We start from the raw sequence: 18694 nt of genomic DNA on the forward strand, positions 1-18694 counted from the left end.
GAATATCCTGGGGTATACAGGTCAACTTAATAAAGATGTTTATTTTAGAGACTGGAGAATAGAGAAAGGTACATAACACTATTTCTGCTATCAGTACATTGGGGAAACTTCAGTCTTAGAATAATTTGAACAGAATAAGGCCAATTAAAAGTGTTTCAACAGGTGTAATAGAAAGCAAGGAGAATTTCTAACTTCAGAAAAAGTCAATGCAGGCTGAAGCTTGCAAGTCTTCTTCAAAAAACTCTATACAGAACATGGATATAAAAAAATCAGATTCAAGCACTACTAAAAACATCAGAGCCACAAAAGAAATTGAAATCTATCTAAACACAACTTAGGATAATTTGTCAGACATTCATCTTTTCAGATACATACACACACACAACTTAGATTAATGGGACCTATGATGGTAGTGAAAACTAACAGACTGATAAACCTAATGTCAGTCTGTACTGAAAATTCAAAAGCTCTAAGAGAAATATTTAAGATTTACATTGATTTTCAGCAGTGAAAATGATACATTGTATAGGTCATCTGCTGATGAAACCAATTTAAAGAGATTAAGGCCAATTACCCAAAGCAGACTATTTCAGAAGAACAGATTTTATTTGTTCTATGGAATAAATGGGGTAAATTTTTGGCAGTGTGTGCAATCTAAGTACAAACAAATCAGCTGAAAGAATCCAATTAAAACGTATTTATTGCACTAATATAGCTACTTTAAATAACATGATTCGTGATTCTTAGGAGTTCCAAACAAAGCAAAGTTGATTTAATATATTTTGGAAATCAGGTTATTTGCTTTGTTTACTTCTAAACTTTACACTGATAAAATTAAAACAATCTTGTAAAGAGGTGCATGAGTTTGTGTGGGTGCTATACATTTTCAAGAATGAATAGAACGAAGGCAAATAGGAAAATTTTAGGTTTTTTTTTCTAGAATTTATAGATGAAATGTAAATACACTTTTTAATTATAAAGCAAAAATATTCCACATGGAGACCATGCATAATTATTGCTTACAGAAGGAAAAATAAACGTTTTCATACTTTTTGATTGTTTCATTATGTATTCACCCATCTCTACTCCCTATAAGTAACTCAGTTTCCTTTCTAATACAGCGACCAATTCCAGTTCTTCCTGCCACTTCAGAGATCACCCACCCTCCAACAATAGAGCCGGAGCCATTTCTCTACCTTTTAGGAAAGCAGAGACTGTTGGAGGCACAGCACAGATGCTATGACCGAATGCAAAAGTTACCCCCATACCAAGGAGAAGGTAAAAAGAAGGACGTATGTGAGTGTGTTTTTCAAACATCAAGAATGCAAAAGTTACCCCCATACCAAGGAGAAGGTAAAAAGAAAGATGTATGTGTGTGTTTCAAACATCAAGAATGCAAAAGTTACCCCCATACTAAGGAGAAGGTAAAAAGAAGGATGTATGTGAATGTGTTTCAAACATTAGGAAAGGCTTATTTTCTTCTGTGGGTAAATATGTATTGACTAATTTTAATTTAATATGCCAGTAGTTTTAACAGTGGCTTTTATACCGTGGTATGTTTGTGTATTTCATACAGCAGACATGCCTAGTTTCTTTGCTCAAGTTCACCTGACTGCTTTTGGGCGAATATCTGCATTGACGACAAAATTACTACAATAGCCCAGTATTCACCCATGGCAAGCAGGAACAATATAGGACTATGTGAGGGAAGGAAGTAGAGAATGACAGGAGGAGAGTTGGAAAATAGTGCGCAGAGAATTAGCCTGAGGCAGAGCCTATCAAAGCTCTGTCTTGCTTGGGTTAATTAGGTAGTATCTAGTATCTTACCTTACCTGTCAATGGGGTGGCAACTCACGCTAATCCTTCTCCTTTTCTACCCCCAGTTCCCAGAGGAATTAGAAAAAGATATCTCCTGGGCAGACATTGTTTATCTATCACCTTCTCTAGAATGCTCTGTGTGACTGCCCAGATATTCTTAACGCCAAGCATATTCTATTAGCTACAGAGGGTCCAGGGGAAAACAAAAGAGAGGATGTGATGACCAAGCATTGCTACATTCATTTAAATTCTCTCCCCTGACCCCTAAAGCACTTGAAAAGACCCAACAAGATCTTTTATACCCTCCTGTATTCTAAGACAATACACTGCTTCCTAGGGGGAAAATTAGTTGAATATACTCTATTTACTACACATGGTTTGCCATCAAACAGTTAAGGTTTTAATTTATAGTTCCTATTTTTAGCATTTTCCTTCAAACAAAAAACAGAGTCAATTGAAAGACATGTGTCATTCTTCTGTGTGCAGTGGTTTCAGTGTTTAAGAACCTGAAAAGGCATTATATGTAACTCTGCCCAAAGAAGAAACCCTTTCTCTGAAGCTAAGTGAAACAACAGAAACACAAATTGATATTTTCAGAAACTGAGTGAGTGCAGTCTCCTTCGCTTTGGTCTTAGTCATCTTGGGAGGATGAAATTTTGTGCTACGATCATTATTTAAAATTTTTTTTTTTTTTTTTGAAAACTGCCTTCAAAGCCTGAAGCTCATTCTTTTGAATAGCTTTCCATTTTGGGGTAGATTTAATTTTTTTCAAACAAAAAATATTCCTTTATTTGAAATTGAGAATTTACACCAGGCTTCTATGCAATGAAACACATTAAATGCAGTTATTCTTTCACCTAATCCTCTCCGTCCATCTCCCATACATTTACTACACATTTCCACTTGGCCATTTCACAAGTACAGTATTTTCAAATCTCACCATTACCTTACTCATAAACTCATCCCTCCTGGATTCTCACTTCTGTATGTGACACCACCACTGAGCCATTTACTCAGGATTAATATTTATGAGTCATCCTTGTGTTTTCCTGTTTTACATCCACACCCCGTTAATTACATTTCATTAATATTCCTAAATACACTAATAGTGCTTTATTTTAGACATTTAATATCTCTTACCTGGACTGTTACAATAGTCACCTAGTTTGTTAATCTTATCCTTAAAAATCTTATCCTTAAAAGCCCTTATCCTCTTTGTTAATCTTATCCTTAAAAGCCCTCTTATTCTCACTAAAATCTAGATTTGTTCGTGTCATTCCCAATGGTTCCACCTTGCCTACAGGAAAAAAAAAAACCCAAACTCCTTAGGATGGCATTTAAGACACCTCATAATCTGACCCCAGCCTCACACTAGTATCAATAAGAAGGTGTATGAAAAAATAGATACTTTTACAATTGCACTAAAAGTTTCCCCCTTCAAGAGTAGATTTAATTTTTGAAAGCGCTGAGAAACCACTTGGAGCCAATGTTGAAGAATACATAAAATGATCAAACTAAGCATTATTTTAGTCAGTGATGGTGTGATTCTAAACTAATAAGACTGTTTTTATATGTAGCCCATTAACTGGCTGCAAATGCATCTCCTGAACAAGTGCATCACCCTTGGATTAACAATAGAACTACCTAAGGCAACCCCTTTGAAGGTTAATGGTTAGTAGGCTACAAATGTTCCAAAGCCTTTTATCCAGGGGTAATATTGCATTACTTTCCAAGAGTTTTTTCGTAGTATTTCTGGAGATATTTTAAAGGAAAGATTTTGGAGGAAAGATTCCATACAGATACCTTTTGAGGAACAAATGGAGAATGTCCTACAAAAAAAAAAAAAAAAAAAGGAAATTCCTTAGTACTTGGAAAAGTTAATACCTTTATTTTGTTGCTGCTGCTGCTACTGTTGTTTTAATATTTCCATGTCCAAGTGGAGAGTCCCAGAATAACTGTCTATGCACTGTTAAATCCTGCTGAGGATTCTACAGTTTTTGACAACTGTAATATAATTTCTTTCTAAATGGCCAGGTCTGTATTGCAACCGTACCTGGGATGGATGGTCCTGCTGGGATGACACACCGGCTGGAGTGCTCGCCCAACAGCACTGCCCAGATTATTTTCCGGACTTTGATGTAGCAGGTAGAGTATTTTTATTTTATATTTTGCTATGAATCTTTTAGTGTTTTTCTAGTTCTGAAAAGAAAATCAGATACAAAATATACTACCAAGTCATATTCTATGCAGTTTAGCACATTCTGAAGAATTTCCATAAATGAAATATTACCCAGTTGTATAAAATCGCAAGCTGCCCTTATTTTTTAAGTCACATTGCTGATCAGTTATGCCCCTTAGTCATAAATTATATTAAATGTTAGATAAAAATGAAAATTTTATATATTTTAAATATAAATTTTAATAAAAAATTAATATTTCTAAAACTGAACAGTTTTATTTAAATGTGTAGTTTTTTAAATTTTTCAGTTGTCTCACATTTGATGACTTATGCAAATGCTTGATGTAGAGTTTGTGCGTACTGGGCTGGTAGAACAAGCATAATGGAAATTTGATGTAACCTTGAAAATTATATAAAACTGTCATGTGTAGGGAAGATAAATCAGAAGGTGGTAACTCTAGACATTTACCAGATTTCTGCTCCAATAGTAGATTACTAAAATATGTGCAGTAAATAAGACTGGTACTATTAAAATGGATTGTACTAACCCAGCTGTGTGCCCAGCCCAACATGAACAGCCAACGGATGTGTGTTAAGTGAATTTGGTGTTACTTTTATAACTAAAGTTAATTAGTAACATGGGAATATTTTCATTGAATATCATTTTTTAACTTTCCAAAACATTTTCATATATAGTATCTCATTTTATACTCACATAATATTTGACATAAAACCACAAGTGAACCCAAGTCTCCTGAGCTCTCAATTATCCCTTTCTTTCTAAGTAAGGGCAACAGTCTTGGAAAAGCATTTGAGAAATAATATTTCTAAATCACTGTACAAACTTATGCAGGTTGAAGTACTTTCAGAACTTTCAAGGGAGAACATCGTTTTCCTTCAGGCCGCAGTCTAGCCTCACTGGTGTGGTTAGAAGTTGGGCGGGGATGAATAGGCAGGAGTACCAGCTGCCAAGTGAAGTGAGAAGCTAGGGGCTGAAGTTATGCATCTTAGTATTGTCATCTATCCGAATAGAATGGAGGTCTGGAATCCAAGATGCTCAGTGGTGAGTGGTCAGGAGCCAAGGCAAAGGGATGTATGAAAAGTAGGTATGAGGTTGTACAACAGCCTCAATCCAGAGATTAGACACTTGGGGCTGGGAAATGGGATTGGATAGCTGCTAGTAGTAAGTGATTCTCAACTTGGCTGAGAAGCTGGGGAGCTTTAAAAAATAATCCTGATCCCTGGTACCACCCCAGATATTCTGATTTAATTAGTTTGGAGTGCAACCTGGACATCAAGATGTTTAAATGTTCTGCTTGTGACTAAATTGTGCAGCCAAGATGAAACTGTGTTAAACAATAAAGTCCAGATAAGAAAGTGGCTGGTACAAAGCCCAGCCAGTGCACTCAGTAGCTCTTCCAGTAAGAGGCAGAGCACGATATCCGATGAGACTGATACAGGCCATAGAGGAAAGAGGGTCCCCGAGGAATAAAAGGTAGTAGCTGCCCAGCTCCAGGAACTGTAGGTATCAGGGCCAGAAAAGTTCCGTTCTAGGAGACTGGATAGAAGATCTGTCCCATTGAAATAAACCTGGGATTAAGATACTTAAAAAGGAGTATAATCTTCATTACAAAGGAGATCCTGATGCTGAAACTAAGTGGGTCCAGCTACAGACACATTGCGTAAGTCCCTGTTAAGGGGTGAGATTTGTTCCTGAGAGTACAGCGAGCCTGAGCCTGCAGGAGGCGTTCAGGTGGATCTAGATGTTGAAACTAGAGCCACTAGTTGACTGGTGTGGGGACTGAGCTCCCAGAACACAGGTCATTCCACCTCAAGCTCCGTATCTCTTCTAATAAGATGTGGAATAACAGCACAGTAACCCCGCTGCACCTCACGGTGCTCATCTTCCTCCTTCCTTCAGTGACCTCTAGGGAATGGGGCCAGGGGAAGAGAGTTAGAACACCCAATTAGAGGAAGGGGACGCCAGGGTCCTGACAAGAGAGGATCTTCTTTGAATTATCTGGTCTGGACTAGAGGTAGCATTTTGTGTGTGTGTGTGTGTGTGGTATGTGGGCCTCTCACTGTTGTGGCCCCTCCCGCTGCGGAGCACAGGCTCCGGACGCGCAGGCTCAGCAGCCATGGCTCACGGGCCCAGCCGCTCCGCGGCACGTGGGATCCTCCCAGACCGGGGCACGAACCCGCGTCCCCTGCGTCGGCAGGCGGACTCTCAACCACTGCGCCACCAGGGAAGCCCTAGAGGTAGCATTTTAAAGAGAAGACTCAATGTTTGTTTTTTGCTTAAGAGGTTATGGAAAAATCAACCTTCTCTTTCAGATTTTTCCAAGACTTGTTGGGTCAGACTTTCTACCACATTTCAGGGTTAACCAGCCCATCTGGTTACCCACACTTATTGTCTGTGAATGACGAGAGGTTATTTCCTGCAGACTGAAAGTGAGGACATCAGTTAAGATGGAAAACAGCAGTCCTACAATAAAATTTATGCAAGAACGTTTCTGGAATCCAGATTAGAGCAATTAGTCTATCCCTGAGACGATGTTTGGGAGATGCTTTTTGTGCTTCCTTCAAGAATGAGATACAAAGTGCGACCCCAGTGAGAAGTGATAATGGAAATGGGATAACAGTGGGGCACTTTTAAAACCAGCTCAGGCCAGCCACTTCCAGGAATTCTCATTTTGTTGGAAGAGTTGGGATGTGAAGAGAGAAAGGGCTTAGTGCTATGCCCTGCTCAGCACTACCTTCCTGTAAACTCTAACTAAATGCTGTTTGATAGTAGTCCCCCAGGTCTTTATTGACTGTTCCCGATAAATGATGCTTCATTAATCTTGATCTGACAGCCACATTAGAGGTAACATGAGTGGCACAAAGAGCTGTCCTGCAATCAAGGCTGCAAGGCCAGTTCCAAAGCAGCAATGGGCTCTTGCCAGAGTGGCTGTAATTATTAACTAAAAGGCAAGTTTGGGGTCACAAAACAGGGGTTTCCAGGCATAGATTCATCTTTTCAGCCTGATTTTTAGATTCCTCTCAGCTGGGGGACAAATCCACTTTAAAAGAGAGGCAAACCTTTAAAAATACCTATATTCAACAAATTTAAATTCTTTAGTATTTTACCATTGACCCAAGCTGTATCTTGATGATACATACAACAGTTTAATGAAATGACAGAGATTTCATTTTAAACAAAGTGCTTGGTAAAAGACAGGTAGGTAATGAAGGAGTGAATAACAGTATTGAAATTCCAAAGAGGCCGAGAGTCTGAAGGAATATGCTAGAGTATAAAAAGCAAATCCTTATTAGAAGGGATTTAAGGGCAGGAGTCAAACACTCAATCAGCAGTAATGGGACAGAGCTAAGGTGGCCAACATATGGTTGAGGACAATGATTCTCAACCCTGATACCCTTTGGAATCAGTGAGCTTCTTAAAAATGCTGGTGTCTGGCACCTCTTCAGATTAATGGAACACAAATCTCTGGGGACTGGGTTTTGAGCATCTGGTAAAAGCTCCTTGATGTGAATCTAGATGGAAGGAAGCATGCTGCCTCTTCACGGGGCAGTTCAAACTTAGACTATTTTAGAGGGAAGTGCCAATCTCAGAGCACGTGCAGAGAGGCTTCAGGCTGTGAGGGGACAGCATGTGTGGTGAGAGTGAATAGGGGTGTTTGGTTTAGAAAGGGAAGTCAGAGTAGACGTAGCCTTCCGTCAAATATTGAAAGATTTGCCACGTGGAGGATGACAGATTCTTGATAGCTGCAACAGTTAGAACCAGGAAATGCCTAGATCCAGACCTGAGTTAAATCCAAACAAAACAATATTTCCTACAGTGCCGTCCGTGATTGGAAAGAACTTCCTCAGGAGGAACACCCTCTTCCGTAGAACACGTTACCCTATATAGCTGCATAACTCTGTACAAACCAAATTATATTCATTTCAATAAAACAAAACTATTTTCTAACAATATGTTAAAGATAAAATGCTGCATTACAAACCACTTTTTTTAAATCGCAAGTAAGCTTAGAATGGTCGTTGACAAAGCATTAACTACATCATTGACCAGTTTTCAACATCAATTTTCCCCTGCTGATTAGTGCTAACCCTTTTGGAAGCATTGTTGGTGTCCAGTGGTGATTCTTTAAATAGTTTTTGTCCAATGGCAGTCATAGTAAATTCGCAATTTAAAATTTTTCTACTTAACATTGAAACAGATTTACATTAAGCAATGATGCTTCTAATAGGCGTTTTAAAACACCTTTTCTTTGAAAAATGTGTTTTTTCATCCATTTTAAATCATTGTTGGAGTAGACGTATTACAAACAAGTCTACAATTTTCAGTTTAAATCTTGTGCGGCGTTTGGTAGTATCTGTTTCATTCATACAATGAAAAATTATGAATTTCACCCTAAAAACTGCCAAAGTTAAAATAATTTTCATACTAGCTCTTAGCATGTTGATTTGACTAACCGCAACTTCTGATAGAGAATTATTTTAAATGTTATCAGATCTAAGTAATATTTCAGCAAAATAAATTTTTAACATTAATTGTTTCTTAGCCTTTAAAACAATGACAAATATTAGTATATGATTCTCATTTCCATATCCTTGTGCTAAAAGAAAAACCATATATAAAAGGGTTTTCCATAGGTATGATAGCTCTTTGCCTTTGCTAATGAAGAACAATGCTTCAAAAATATCCCTATGAAATTATCAAAAATCAAAACTGTGAGGATTGCAAACACACTGGTAAAATCTCTTTTTATATTTTACCAGTTCAGGATTGTTATATGATCTCTAAGCAATAAATGCATTGGAGAGGTACTTTGGAGAACTAGAAAAAGTCTGAATAACTCAGAATAAGTTTGGCAAAGTAAAATGGAGATAACAGTGCTTCACATGACTTTGCTGAAGCTAAATTGAAGCAATGCATATTAAAGCATCCTGTATAATGCAGGATTTGAGGTAGCCTCTATTGACTTATATTCACGTTCAAGTTCTATAAAGTGATTAACACTTTGGAATGGCTTTTAAGCTTTAATTTATTGTTTTTCCTTCTTGCTATTTTGAGATAGTACGTTTTGTTTCATTAACAGAAAAAGTTACAAAGTACTGTGAGGAAGACGGGCTTTGGTACACGCACCCTGACAGCAACATATCCTGGTCCAACTATACTATGTGTAATGCTTTCACTCCTGAGAAAATGCAGGTAGGTTCTATTTCAAATTTCAGTATTGGGTGAGAATGCCATCATCTATGCATGGAAATTTATGCCTAATTGTAAAACCCCTGCTACCAAGACGCCAACTATTTTGTAGAAGGAAATCAGATAATGACCTGTCAATTCTAGGGACTCTATGAAGTGGCACTAGAGAAAATGGTGTTTTACTTCTTGGTTGGCATTCAGTCAGTGAGAGTTCTGTGAACGTGTGGAATCAGGCCATTTGTGGCAAGGGGAACGTGTCCATGGAGCAAATGATGGGATTCCCTGCAGCGCCAGACATTAGGCAGCATTTCCAGGAACTGCCTTAACATCTCTTCTCCTGGAAGAGTTCCAAAACTACACATTTCTCCACAAGTCACCAGCTAAGTTGTCCCCATCCCTGTCCTGAGATGTCTATGGCAGTTCTACTATCAAGCCTTGAAGGAACTCTAAGAATGGGGCTTCTCATCAGCCCACTGATAAGAGTGTGGCTGTTTAGATTATTTTCAGTGGAAGTCCATTCTAACTTGCTACTTCTTGTGTCTTACTGGCTGTTAAATATTTTTACTATCTTTGCTTAGAAACATTTAAGCCAGTGGGGCGGGGTGAGGGAGTGGGGGGCAGATAGCTACTGCCTTCTTCAGATGCTAAAGAAATCTGAAAAGATCATTAAGTCTACCACCAGCCTCCTCTCCCCACAGAGCTGGGAGAAACCGTTGGTCAGCGTTTAGCACACAGGGCATCTCTGCGCAGCCCTCGTGGCTGCAAGAGAAACCTATTGTTTCCTTCAAAGATAGGCCTGTATGCTCTGTTATTGCGAAGTTGGAAGCTACACGCACATCAGTGCTTTTGTTTCCTATAAAGAAGCTTTACGAGTATAGGAATTTTTCCTTCCATTAAAAACAAAATAAACAACAATTAAAAACAAAGAAGATGAATAGATAGCTTAGAGACCAGTTGACTAGAGGGACATCTCGTCACAGGCACAGGCTGAGGGCACCAAAGCCAGTTACCGCTTCCACAAATTGCTAAGTCACCCCTGAGAGTCAGACACATGCCTACATCCTAGAGCTATTTATCTAATAAGGTCTGATTGAAATGACATGTCAATGAGTAAGGAACTTCCTGAATGAATGCTGATTATTTTACAGAAAAAAAATTTAACTCTTTTAACTGAATTGTTGGAAAGAGTGCACATCCAAATAAACAATTCTCAGTGCTGCCACATTTGATATCTTCACACACTCTGGCCACATCTGAGAAGGAAATAAAGTATTTTAGGAATAAATACTCCCCTCTAGGCACCTAACATAATGATTGAAATTCTATGCACAAATCTTCCATCTATATACAGGCAAAAAAAAAAAAAAAAGGAATGAACCTAGAATTTATTAAAAAAACAAACACTTCTCAGTCTTACGAATGATACAAAAATGGCAAATAAATTGTGAGCTGTTGATTTAACCTTACACATTTAGACAATTCTATTTCAGAAGCATAAACATTTTTTAAAGTATTCTGGAGGCAACTGAAAGAAAATGAATTAAATTATATAAAATTTCCTTACAAATAAAATATGCAGAGATAAAAATAAAATACTGGCATGCCTATATATCCAAATTAAAAACAGTACTTTAAATGGCAAGGGGACTCAATATGGTAAACTATTTAAAAGGGAAAACTGTTAGAAAATGCTACACCTGTTTTTGTCTAGTGATAAAGTTAGAAAAAGAGCCAGAAAATGAATTCTTGGGGAAAAAAGACAGGAGCTGAGCGTTTTCTTGCAAAGATTCCTAAATACCTCCTAAGAAGGGACCTACAAGCTATACTGAAGTTTTTATCAGTTCTAGGTATAAACCAACTATTCCAGATTTACTATCATTACCTGCAAGGATAAAAAAGCACTGTTAGCAGAGCAGTATCAACAATGAAACTGGCGAACAATATGTAAATGCCTAGTGAAATGATGCAACCACAATTCAGGATAAGTTGACACGTTCATTTTGAAACTCTAAGGCTTACAAGGCAATATCTGTTTCTGTCTAGCAATACACATAACCAAGCAAAGGGCTCTGTTTTGTGAGCCTTTTAAGCAGAATTAGCGCTTCAATCTCAGACCCTTCACAGGGAAATTGATAAGAATCAAAATGTTCAAGGGTAATGATTTGTACATAAATGGTGTGTTTCTCCCAGGAATTCAAAGAACTCCATAGAAAAATTCCAGCTTATCTACACTGCATTCACATTCATACCAGGACCCAATAAGTTATTGAAAATACCTTAAGTTCCTCCCACAACCCAATAACCTGTTGTAGGAGGGAACTTAACACCAGAAGCCCAGAGATTATGTTGTCCTCCTTTCAAGCCATTGCCCTCTCTGAGTCTCTGGTTTTTTTTCACCCGCCAAATGGATATTACAGTCTCTTTTTCTCCCAGACAAAATAGAATACAGGGTGCCCAGCTCTGAAAACAAGTTAGGTGCTTAGAGAGTTCTACCTATCAGTAAATAGAGAAGGAAATGATCCACTATTGTCAGAGGAGTGTCATAGGTCCACCTGCCCCTAAATGTCTCTCCCATGGGCGTCATAAACATAAAAGGCAACATTGGAAAATATAACAATGTGGAATAACATAAGTAAAGAACTTAGATTTAAATGCTGAGCTATGTCTACTGCTGGTCAAAGATTATACCTAAGAGGTGCTATTTCTTTTCAATTTGGAACACACATTTTAGTTTGTTGAAAATTAGAGTTAGGGATTCATTGTACTTTTTTTTTCCATATCGCTATTCAGCTGACCCAGCAACATTTATTGAAAAGACCATCCTTTCCCTACTGCCCTGTGGCATCACCATTATCATATATCAAGTGGCCATACATATCACTACATTCTTCTGGACTGCGTTGCACAGGTCTGTTTGTCTCTCCTTGCACCAGTATCACACTGCTGGATTCCAATGGCTTTATAACAAATCATGATGTTCCATAGAGTAGGTCTTACCACTGTGTTCTTCTTCAAGATTGTCTTGGCTATATTTTTTCTTTGTATTTTCAGTGCAAATTTTAGAAGCAGTCTGTCAAATTTTACGTGCAAAGAAACCTTGTGATCAGTTTGAAAATTTTGAGATCTTTATCTTCCAAACATTGAATAGAATATATCCCTCTATTCATCTCTGTCTTTAATATCGCTCAATAATGTTTTATAGATTTCTGTGTAGAGGTCACACGCATCCTTCTGCAGATTTTTTTTAAGTTATTTATTTATTTTTGGCTTCGTTGGTGCGTGTGGGCTTTCTGTAGTTGCGGCGAGCGGGGGCTACTCTTCTTGTGGTGCGCGGGCTTCTCATTGTGGTGGCTTCTCTTGTTGCGGAGCATGGGTTCTAGGCACGCGGGCTTCAGTAGTTGTGGCTTGCAGGCTCAGTAGTGGTAGTGCATGGGCTTAGTTGCTCCGCGGCATGTGGGATCTTCCCGGACCAGGGCTCGAACCCGTGTCCCCTGCATTGGCAGGTGGATTCTTAACCACTGCACCACCAGGGAAGTCCCCCTTCTGCCAATTTATTCTCAAGCATTTGATTTTTTTAATGCAATTGTAAATGCCACATTTGAAATTTTATTATTTGTTGTTTATGTATTAAAACTGTTCTCATTTTTATATCCAACAATTTTTATAAAACTCACTTATTAATGTTAGTAATTTATAAATTTTATATTTTATATGTATAGTATATCAGCTGCAAATAATAACAGATGGATTTCTAGGTAGCCATTAAATTAATCTACTTTCTGTCTCTAAGAGATTTGCCTTTTCTGGACATTTCATATTAATAGGATTATATAATATGTAGTTTTTTGTGACTGGCTTCTTTCACTTAGCTTGATGTTTTCAGGTTCGTCCATGTTATAGTATGTGTAAGTACTTCATTCCTTTCTATGGCTGAATAGTATTCCATTCTGTGGACAAACCACATACACCAGTTGATGGACATTTATGTTATTTCCACTTATTGACTATTATGAATGGTGCTATAAACATTTTGTGTACAAGTTTTTGTGTGCACATATATTTTCATTTATCTTGGGTCTTCCTTTTCTTGATCAGTCTTGTTAAGGGGTATTGAAATTATTTTTTTTTTTAAGAACTAGGTTTTGTCTTTGATCCACTCAATATATATTCAAGTTCTCTTTATCATTTCTATTTCCTTTCTTTTACATTCTTTAAGTTTAATTTTCTTTAGATGGAAATTTAGGTAATTGATTTTCAATCTTCTTTTCTCATATATGCATTTTAGTCTTTAAACTTCCCTCTATGCACAGCTTCATCTACATCCAAAAAGTTTTGGTATGTCATTGTGAGTTCTTCTTTGATCCAGTGTTTATTTAGAAATATATTGCTTGCTTTTCAACAATATGAAGGTGTTTTTTAAGTTATCTTTTTATTAATGATTTCTAGAGTATTATGGTCAGTGAAGATGCTATTTAAGATTTTAATTATTTGAAATATATTCATTTGCTTTACTGAGTAGTGTATGTCAATTTGGATATTCTTTGTGCATTTGAAAAGAGTGGATATTCTGCAGATGTTGTGTGCAATGCTTATTATATGTGAATTAGTAAAGTTTGTTGAGCATGTTGTTCAAATCTTCTATAGCTAGATTTTTCCTCCCTGTGTTCATTCTATTGATTACTAGAAGCTGTCAGTTTTTGCTTTATGCTCTGTGTGGTTTGAGTTTATATTATTAGGTGCATAGACATTTAGCATTGCTGTATCATCCTGACTTAACATCTGGACTTGTATGATATCACACCAGTTTTCTTATGGTTAGTGTTTACCTGGGTCATCTTTTCTCGTCCTTTCACATCCAATATTTCTGTATCCCTGTATTAAATGATGTTCCTTACAACATATAATTGCTTTAAAAATCATCTATTCCAACCACATGATTTTACAGATGAGGACTACTGCAGTCTGGAAAATTGAAGTGACTGGACCTATAAGTGTCACACAAACACTTAATGATAATACTCTGAGTAAAGAACGCTCTGATGAATCCCATCTTCTATTCTTCCCACCATGTCGTGCATATTCCAGTAAAACTGATATTCTTAGGAAAGTTAATCTATTAATCCAATTTATAATTCAATATAATTTAATTCTCTGAAATATTTATCATTGTAGTAATTTTTTTAAAGGAGAAAAACATTTGTTGATTTACACTATTTAAAAATAAACGTTTTCGGGCAGAAATTGAGACACAGATGTAGAGAACAAACGTATGGACCCCAAGGGGGGAAAGCGGCGGGCGGTGGTGGTGGTGTGATGAATTGGGTGATTGGGATTGACATGTATACACTGATGAAAAAAATAATTATAAAAATAAACTGTTTTCCCTCTTCTATAATAATTTATTCACCTATCTGCTTTTGTAACTGGTTTTGTTGTTGTTGCAGAATGCATACATTCTATACTACTTGGCTATTGTGGGTCATTCTATGTCGATGTTCACCCTGGTGATTTCCCTGGCGATTTTCATGCTTGTTAGGTAAGTACAGCTATAGCATCTGCCTTTTATTTTCTTCTCTTAGGTACTAAAATAAACGGTATAAATGGTATACTCTGCAAGAGTGTTGGGCAGGGGGAAGTCTGCTGATTACAAGACATGTAACACTGGGAGTCATGAAGTAGCAAGAAAAATGAAATTAATTAAAATATGCTTTTTAACCCTATCTTTGAGGAAAATAGGATGGATACATATAATTTTCAAAGGCGATATGCCTCCTTCCCAAAATGAAATAATACTGTGAGCCCGTAAATACACTGCATTAACATGGTAAAGTTCCACTTACCATGGCTAAGCTTCCATGAAGTATTGAGGAAATAATCCTCCTCCTTCTTTTACCCTCACTCTAAAATATGGAGGCCATGGCCGCAAGTTCAAGCACACCCTGCTTAACTATGAGCTGTACTGTAAGTGGATTGGGCCAGAAGAGAAGTGGGGCTGGTAAGGCCATGATCATGTTCAGCCAGAAAAGGAAGTTTCTTTTGGCCTTGACTAACTCAGCCAGAGTCAAGGAGAACCTCTAGAAGAAGATGGCCTGTTGTCAAGTGTCAGTTTTTTGCCCTTGCACACCTACCATTGTTAACTGAAAGTGTCTTCTAAGAACTGTAAGAAACAAAATTCCAATGAGGGTTTCTATTCTGAGGCTGTGTCCATACAAATGATTGCATTACCTATTGCAAAATGATTAAGTTGATATAGATACTGATTTTACAATAATGGAGAATTTAAAATATTCTATAGTTTTAGGAATGACCACAATGTATGTGAGAGAGTAACATATGTTAAATTTGATCCTAAAAACATGTCCTAAATTTAGTGTCATTTTTAAAAATCAAAGGCAGGAGGCATGCTACAGTGCTATTTCCTTCCACTGATACTTTTTTTAGTGATATTATACAAATGATTAAGAAAAGTTCATAGGCACAGACTACAAATAATTCTCCACACTTAAAAGATGTGATATGTAATTAAATGTATAGTGATTCATATATAAAAGAACAATCTTAATTTGACTTTTGTTAAAATATTGCCATGATAATACTAAAAAAAATTAAACCAAGGGGGGAATCACACTTACCACACCCTTAATACAACTACAATTACTTTTTTCCTTGACCCAATTTTTTTTTTTTTTTTTGCGGTACGTGGGCCTCTCACTGTTGTGGCCTCTCCAGTTGCGGAGCACAGGCTCCGGAAACACAGGCTCAGTGGCCATGGCTCACGGGCCCAGCCACTCCACGGCATGTGGGATCTTCCCAGACTGGGGCACGAACTCATGTCCCCTGCATCGGCAGGTGGACTCTCAACCACTGCACCACCAGGGAAGCCCTCCTTGACCCCATTTTTAATCTTTGTCTATAACTTACATCATAATTACATATTGTATTATGTCAACATCATCAATTTATGTTGATTAAGCAATATAACTGAATAGCAATTTTTTAACTGAGTAGAAAATAATAACAAATAAGCAGAGAGTGAGCTTCTTCCATATTTGGTTTAACAAGAGAAAGACTGATAAAGCAACAAGACATGAAGGATTAATTATTAGAATAATTTTTTCAATTATGATCAGAATACAGCAGAGTAAACACATAGCATGATTAATCTTTGAATGTCTATTCATTTTTCAACTACACTTGACCACAGAGCAAAAATACATCATCATGGCTCTTATATAACTTTGATTAAAAAGTCTGTCGCTAAAAGTCTGTTCTTTAAATTTTTTAAATATAACCATAAGAAAATTGAAATAAAAAGCCCCAAATTTGTAACTCTGCAACTAATAAATGTACACAGGACTTTAAAGATAAAAAAATGTCAAGGGAGATTTCTTAGTTCTTCTCCAGTCACTTAAATAAGTGATGAGGTATGAGAGCCAAATCAACAAAGAAAGTAAGAATGTTCTTTCAATAATTTCTCTATTAAGCCACTAAAGATGGGTGTTTAAAAGTGTAGCACTTAGGCAAAGTGAAATATTTCTCAATTCCAGTTAGTCCCCAAACAAAATCTGGTAAAATCCTTGGGAGTGGGGGCATACTATCTAGGAAGCACAGATTTTGCCCTTACTGTCTCTCTGTTTCAAGAACCTTCCAAACAGTAACTTAAGTCTTGGGAGGAAAAACATGTCTTATAGGTAGAATCTGAATATAACAATGGGAAGACACAAACTGAAACAATTGGTTCTCTAGGGGTGCACACAGTAAAAGGTGACTAGGATACAAAAAACACACATATGTGTTTTTTGCTAAATATTTTTATTTGCTAAATATTTTGCTAATATGCTAAATATTCAAATCCAGAAGCAGTCATGTCTGATTTTTTTTTTTTTTTTTTGCGGTATGCGGGCCTCTCACTGTTGTGGCCTCCCCCGTTGCGGAGCACAGGCTCCGGACGCGCAGGCTCCGGACGCGCAGGCTCAGCGGCCATGGCTCACGGGCCCAGCCGCTCCGCGGCATATGGGATCCTCCCAGACCGGGGCACGAACCCGTATCCCCTGCATCGGCAGGCGGACTCTCAACCACTTGCGCCACCAGGGAGGCCCATGTCTGATTTTTATACCTGTTCTTAATCTTACCTTAAATCTGCCCAAACTAAAACTATCAATGCCATCTGTTTTTCTTAAAGTATGTTTCTAATTCGTCACATTTTTTCTTACATTTGGATTTCAGAAATATTCAAAGTGGCTGTGAAAATAAAAATAAAATAACTGATCTATGACTGCATTTTATCTTTTAATTAGAAATATTTTCCCAGGTGTTTTTCAAATACTCAATATCACCCTTGTGATATTTACTGCACATTACAAGGGGAGGTTTTACAATTTATGTACTTAAATGGCATCATCTGTGTGAAACCTGAGCAAGCAATCATCACTCCCTTGCTTAATTCTGCATGCCCAGGGTTGAGTTATTTTGCAAAATCCAAATAATCAATTTCATAAAACGTTCATGAAACCAAAATGAGAAGTTACACTCAGCTCTCCTTCTGAGACCTAATGCCTCATACATAATCATCCCATTGAAATCTCACTCCAAAATCCTAACATGTGCCTTCTAGGGTCTATAAAAAGGAATAACCCTGCAGGTGTCCTTCTCAAGCCAGCAGGCCAGGAAGGCCTGCAAAGGAGTTACTGAATATATGGGAGGCTGTAGAACTGCCAATACTTTGCTAAAAATCCTGGGGTATTTCTCAGAATGAGATCATTAAGGCATGCTGCTAATCTTAATGTGATTTTACTCTGAGCATTCAGGAGAAGATAAAAGGCAGGACTGTGTAACCTGAAACAAATAAGAGTCATGCTCCCTGTGCTACTGGAAAGTGACTGTAGAAATGTATATAAAGTCTTCATTATTTTAAAAGAATAAAATTGAACTTCTAGGCCCTCTTCAAGATAAAGGAAAAAATTTTTTAAATCATAGAAAAGGCAATACTGAAGATCTTAACTGTACAAAGTGGCAGAGTTAAAATAATATTCAAGATGATATACAGGTTACTTCTGATCCACCAGTTAAAGGTTGAAAACAGCCTTTTTAGGATATTTGGTTTAGGACCTATACTGGGAAAAATAGTTAGGAGTAATACCATGGAAAGGAATTAAATAGAACCATCAAATTACTTAAGACTCCTCACGACTAGGTGCCAAGAGTAAATGTCAATAAGAGGGTTAAAATAAAAATGCCTTTAGAGAAGACTGGCTTGAGAAAGTCACATAAGTGGACATTTGTGTTTGTTTCCTGCCATTTTAAGCAAGTTTGCAATAAATTCACTTATCAGTTCCATGTACAATTTATCAATTTACATTTCTGTATATTAATTCTAAATACTAAAATATCTCACTGTTTTTTCTTAAGGAAGGTCCAGTAATAGAACATTCATTTTGACTACTTGGTACCAAAGTACTACTTGCTGATTAAATATTGTGAATATC

At 37.2% G+C, this 18694-nt stretch overlaps 1 protein-coding gene across 1 annotated transcript in view; it reads left to right on the forward strand.

Moving 5' to 3' along the window:
* The window catches only part of CALCR (calcitonin receptor), a 69270-nt gene that overhangs the window by 15475 nt on the left and 35101 nt on the right, over nt 1–18694 (forward strand). Inside the window, exons 6-9 of the mRNA XM_060107718.1 lie at nt 1122–1278; nt 3853–3963; nt 9100–9212; nt 14654–14745. Coding sequence (XP_059963701.1) covers nt 1122–1278; nt 3853–3963; nt 9100–9212; nt 14654–14745 — 473 coding nt within the window. The remainder of the gene's footprint in view (nt 1–1121; nt 1279–3852; nt 3964–9099; nt 9213–14653; nt 14746–18694) is intronic.

This window comes from Mesoplodon densirostris, chromosome 9, assembly GCF_025265405.1.
Source record: "Mesoplodon densirostris isolate mMesDen1 chromosome 9, mMesDen1 primary haplotype, whole genome shotgun sequence".
Lineage (NCBI taxonomy): Eukaryota > Metazoa > Chordata > Mammalia > Artiodactyla > Ziphiidae > Mesoplodon > Mesoplodon densirostris.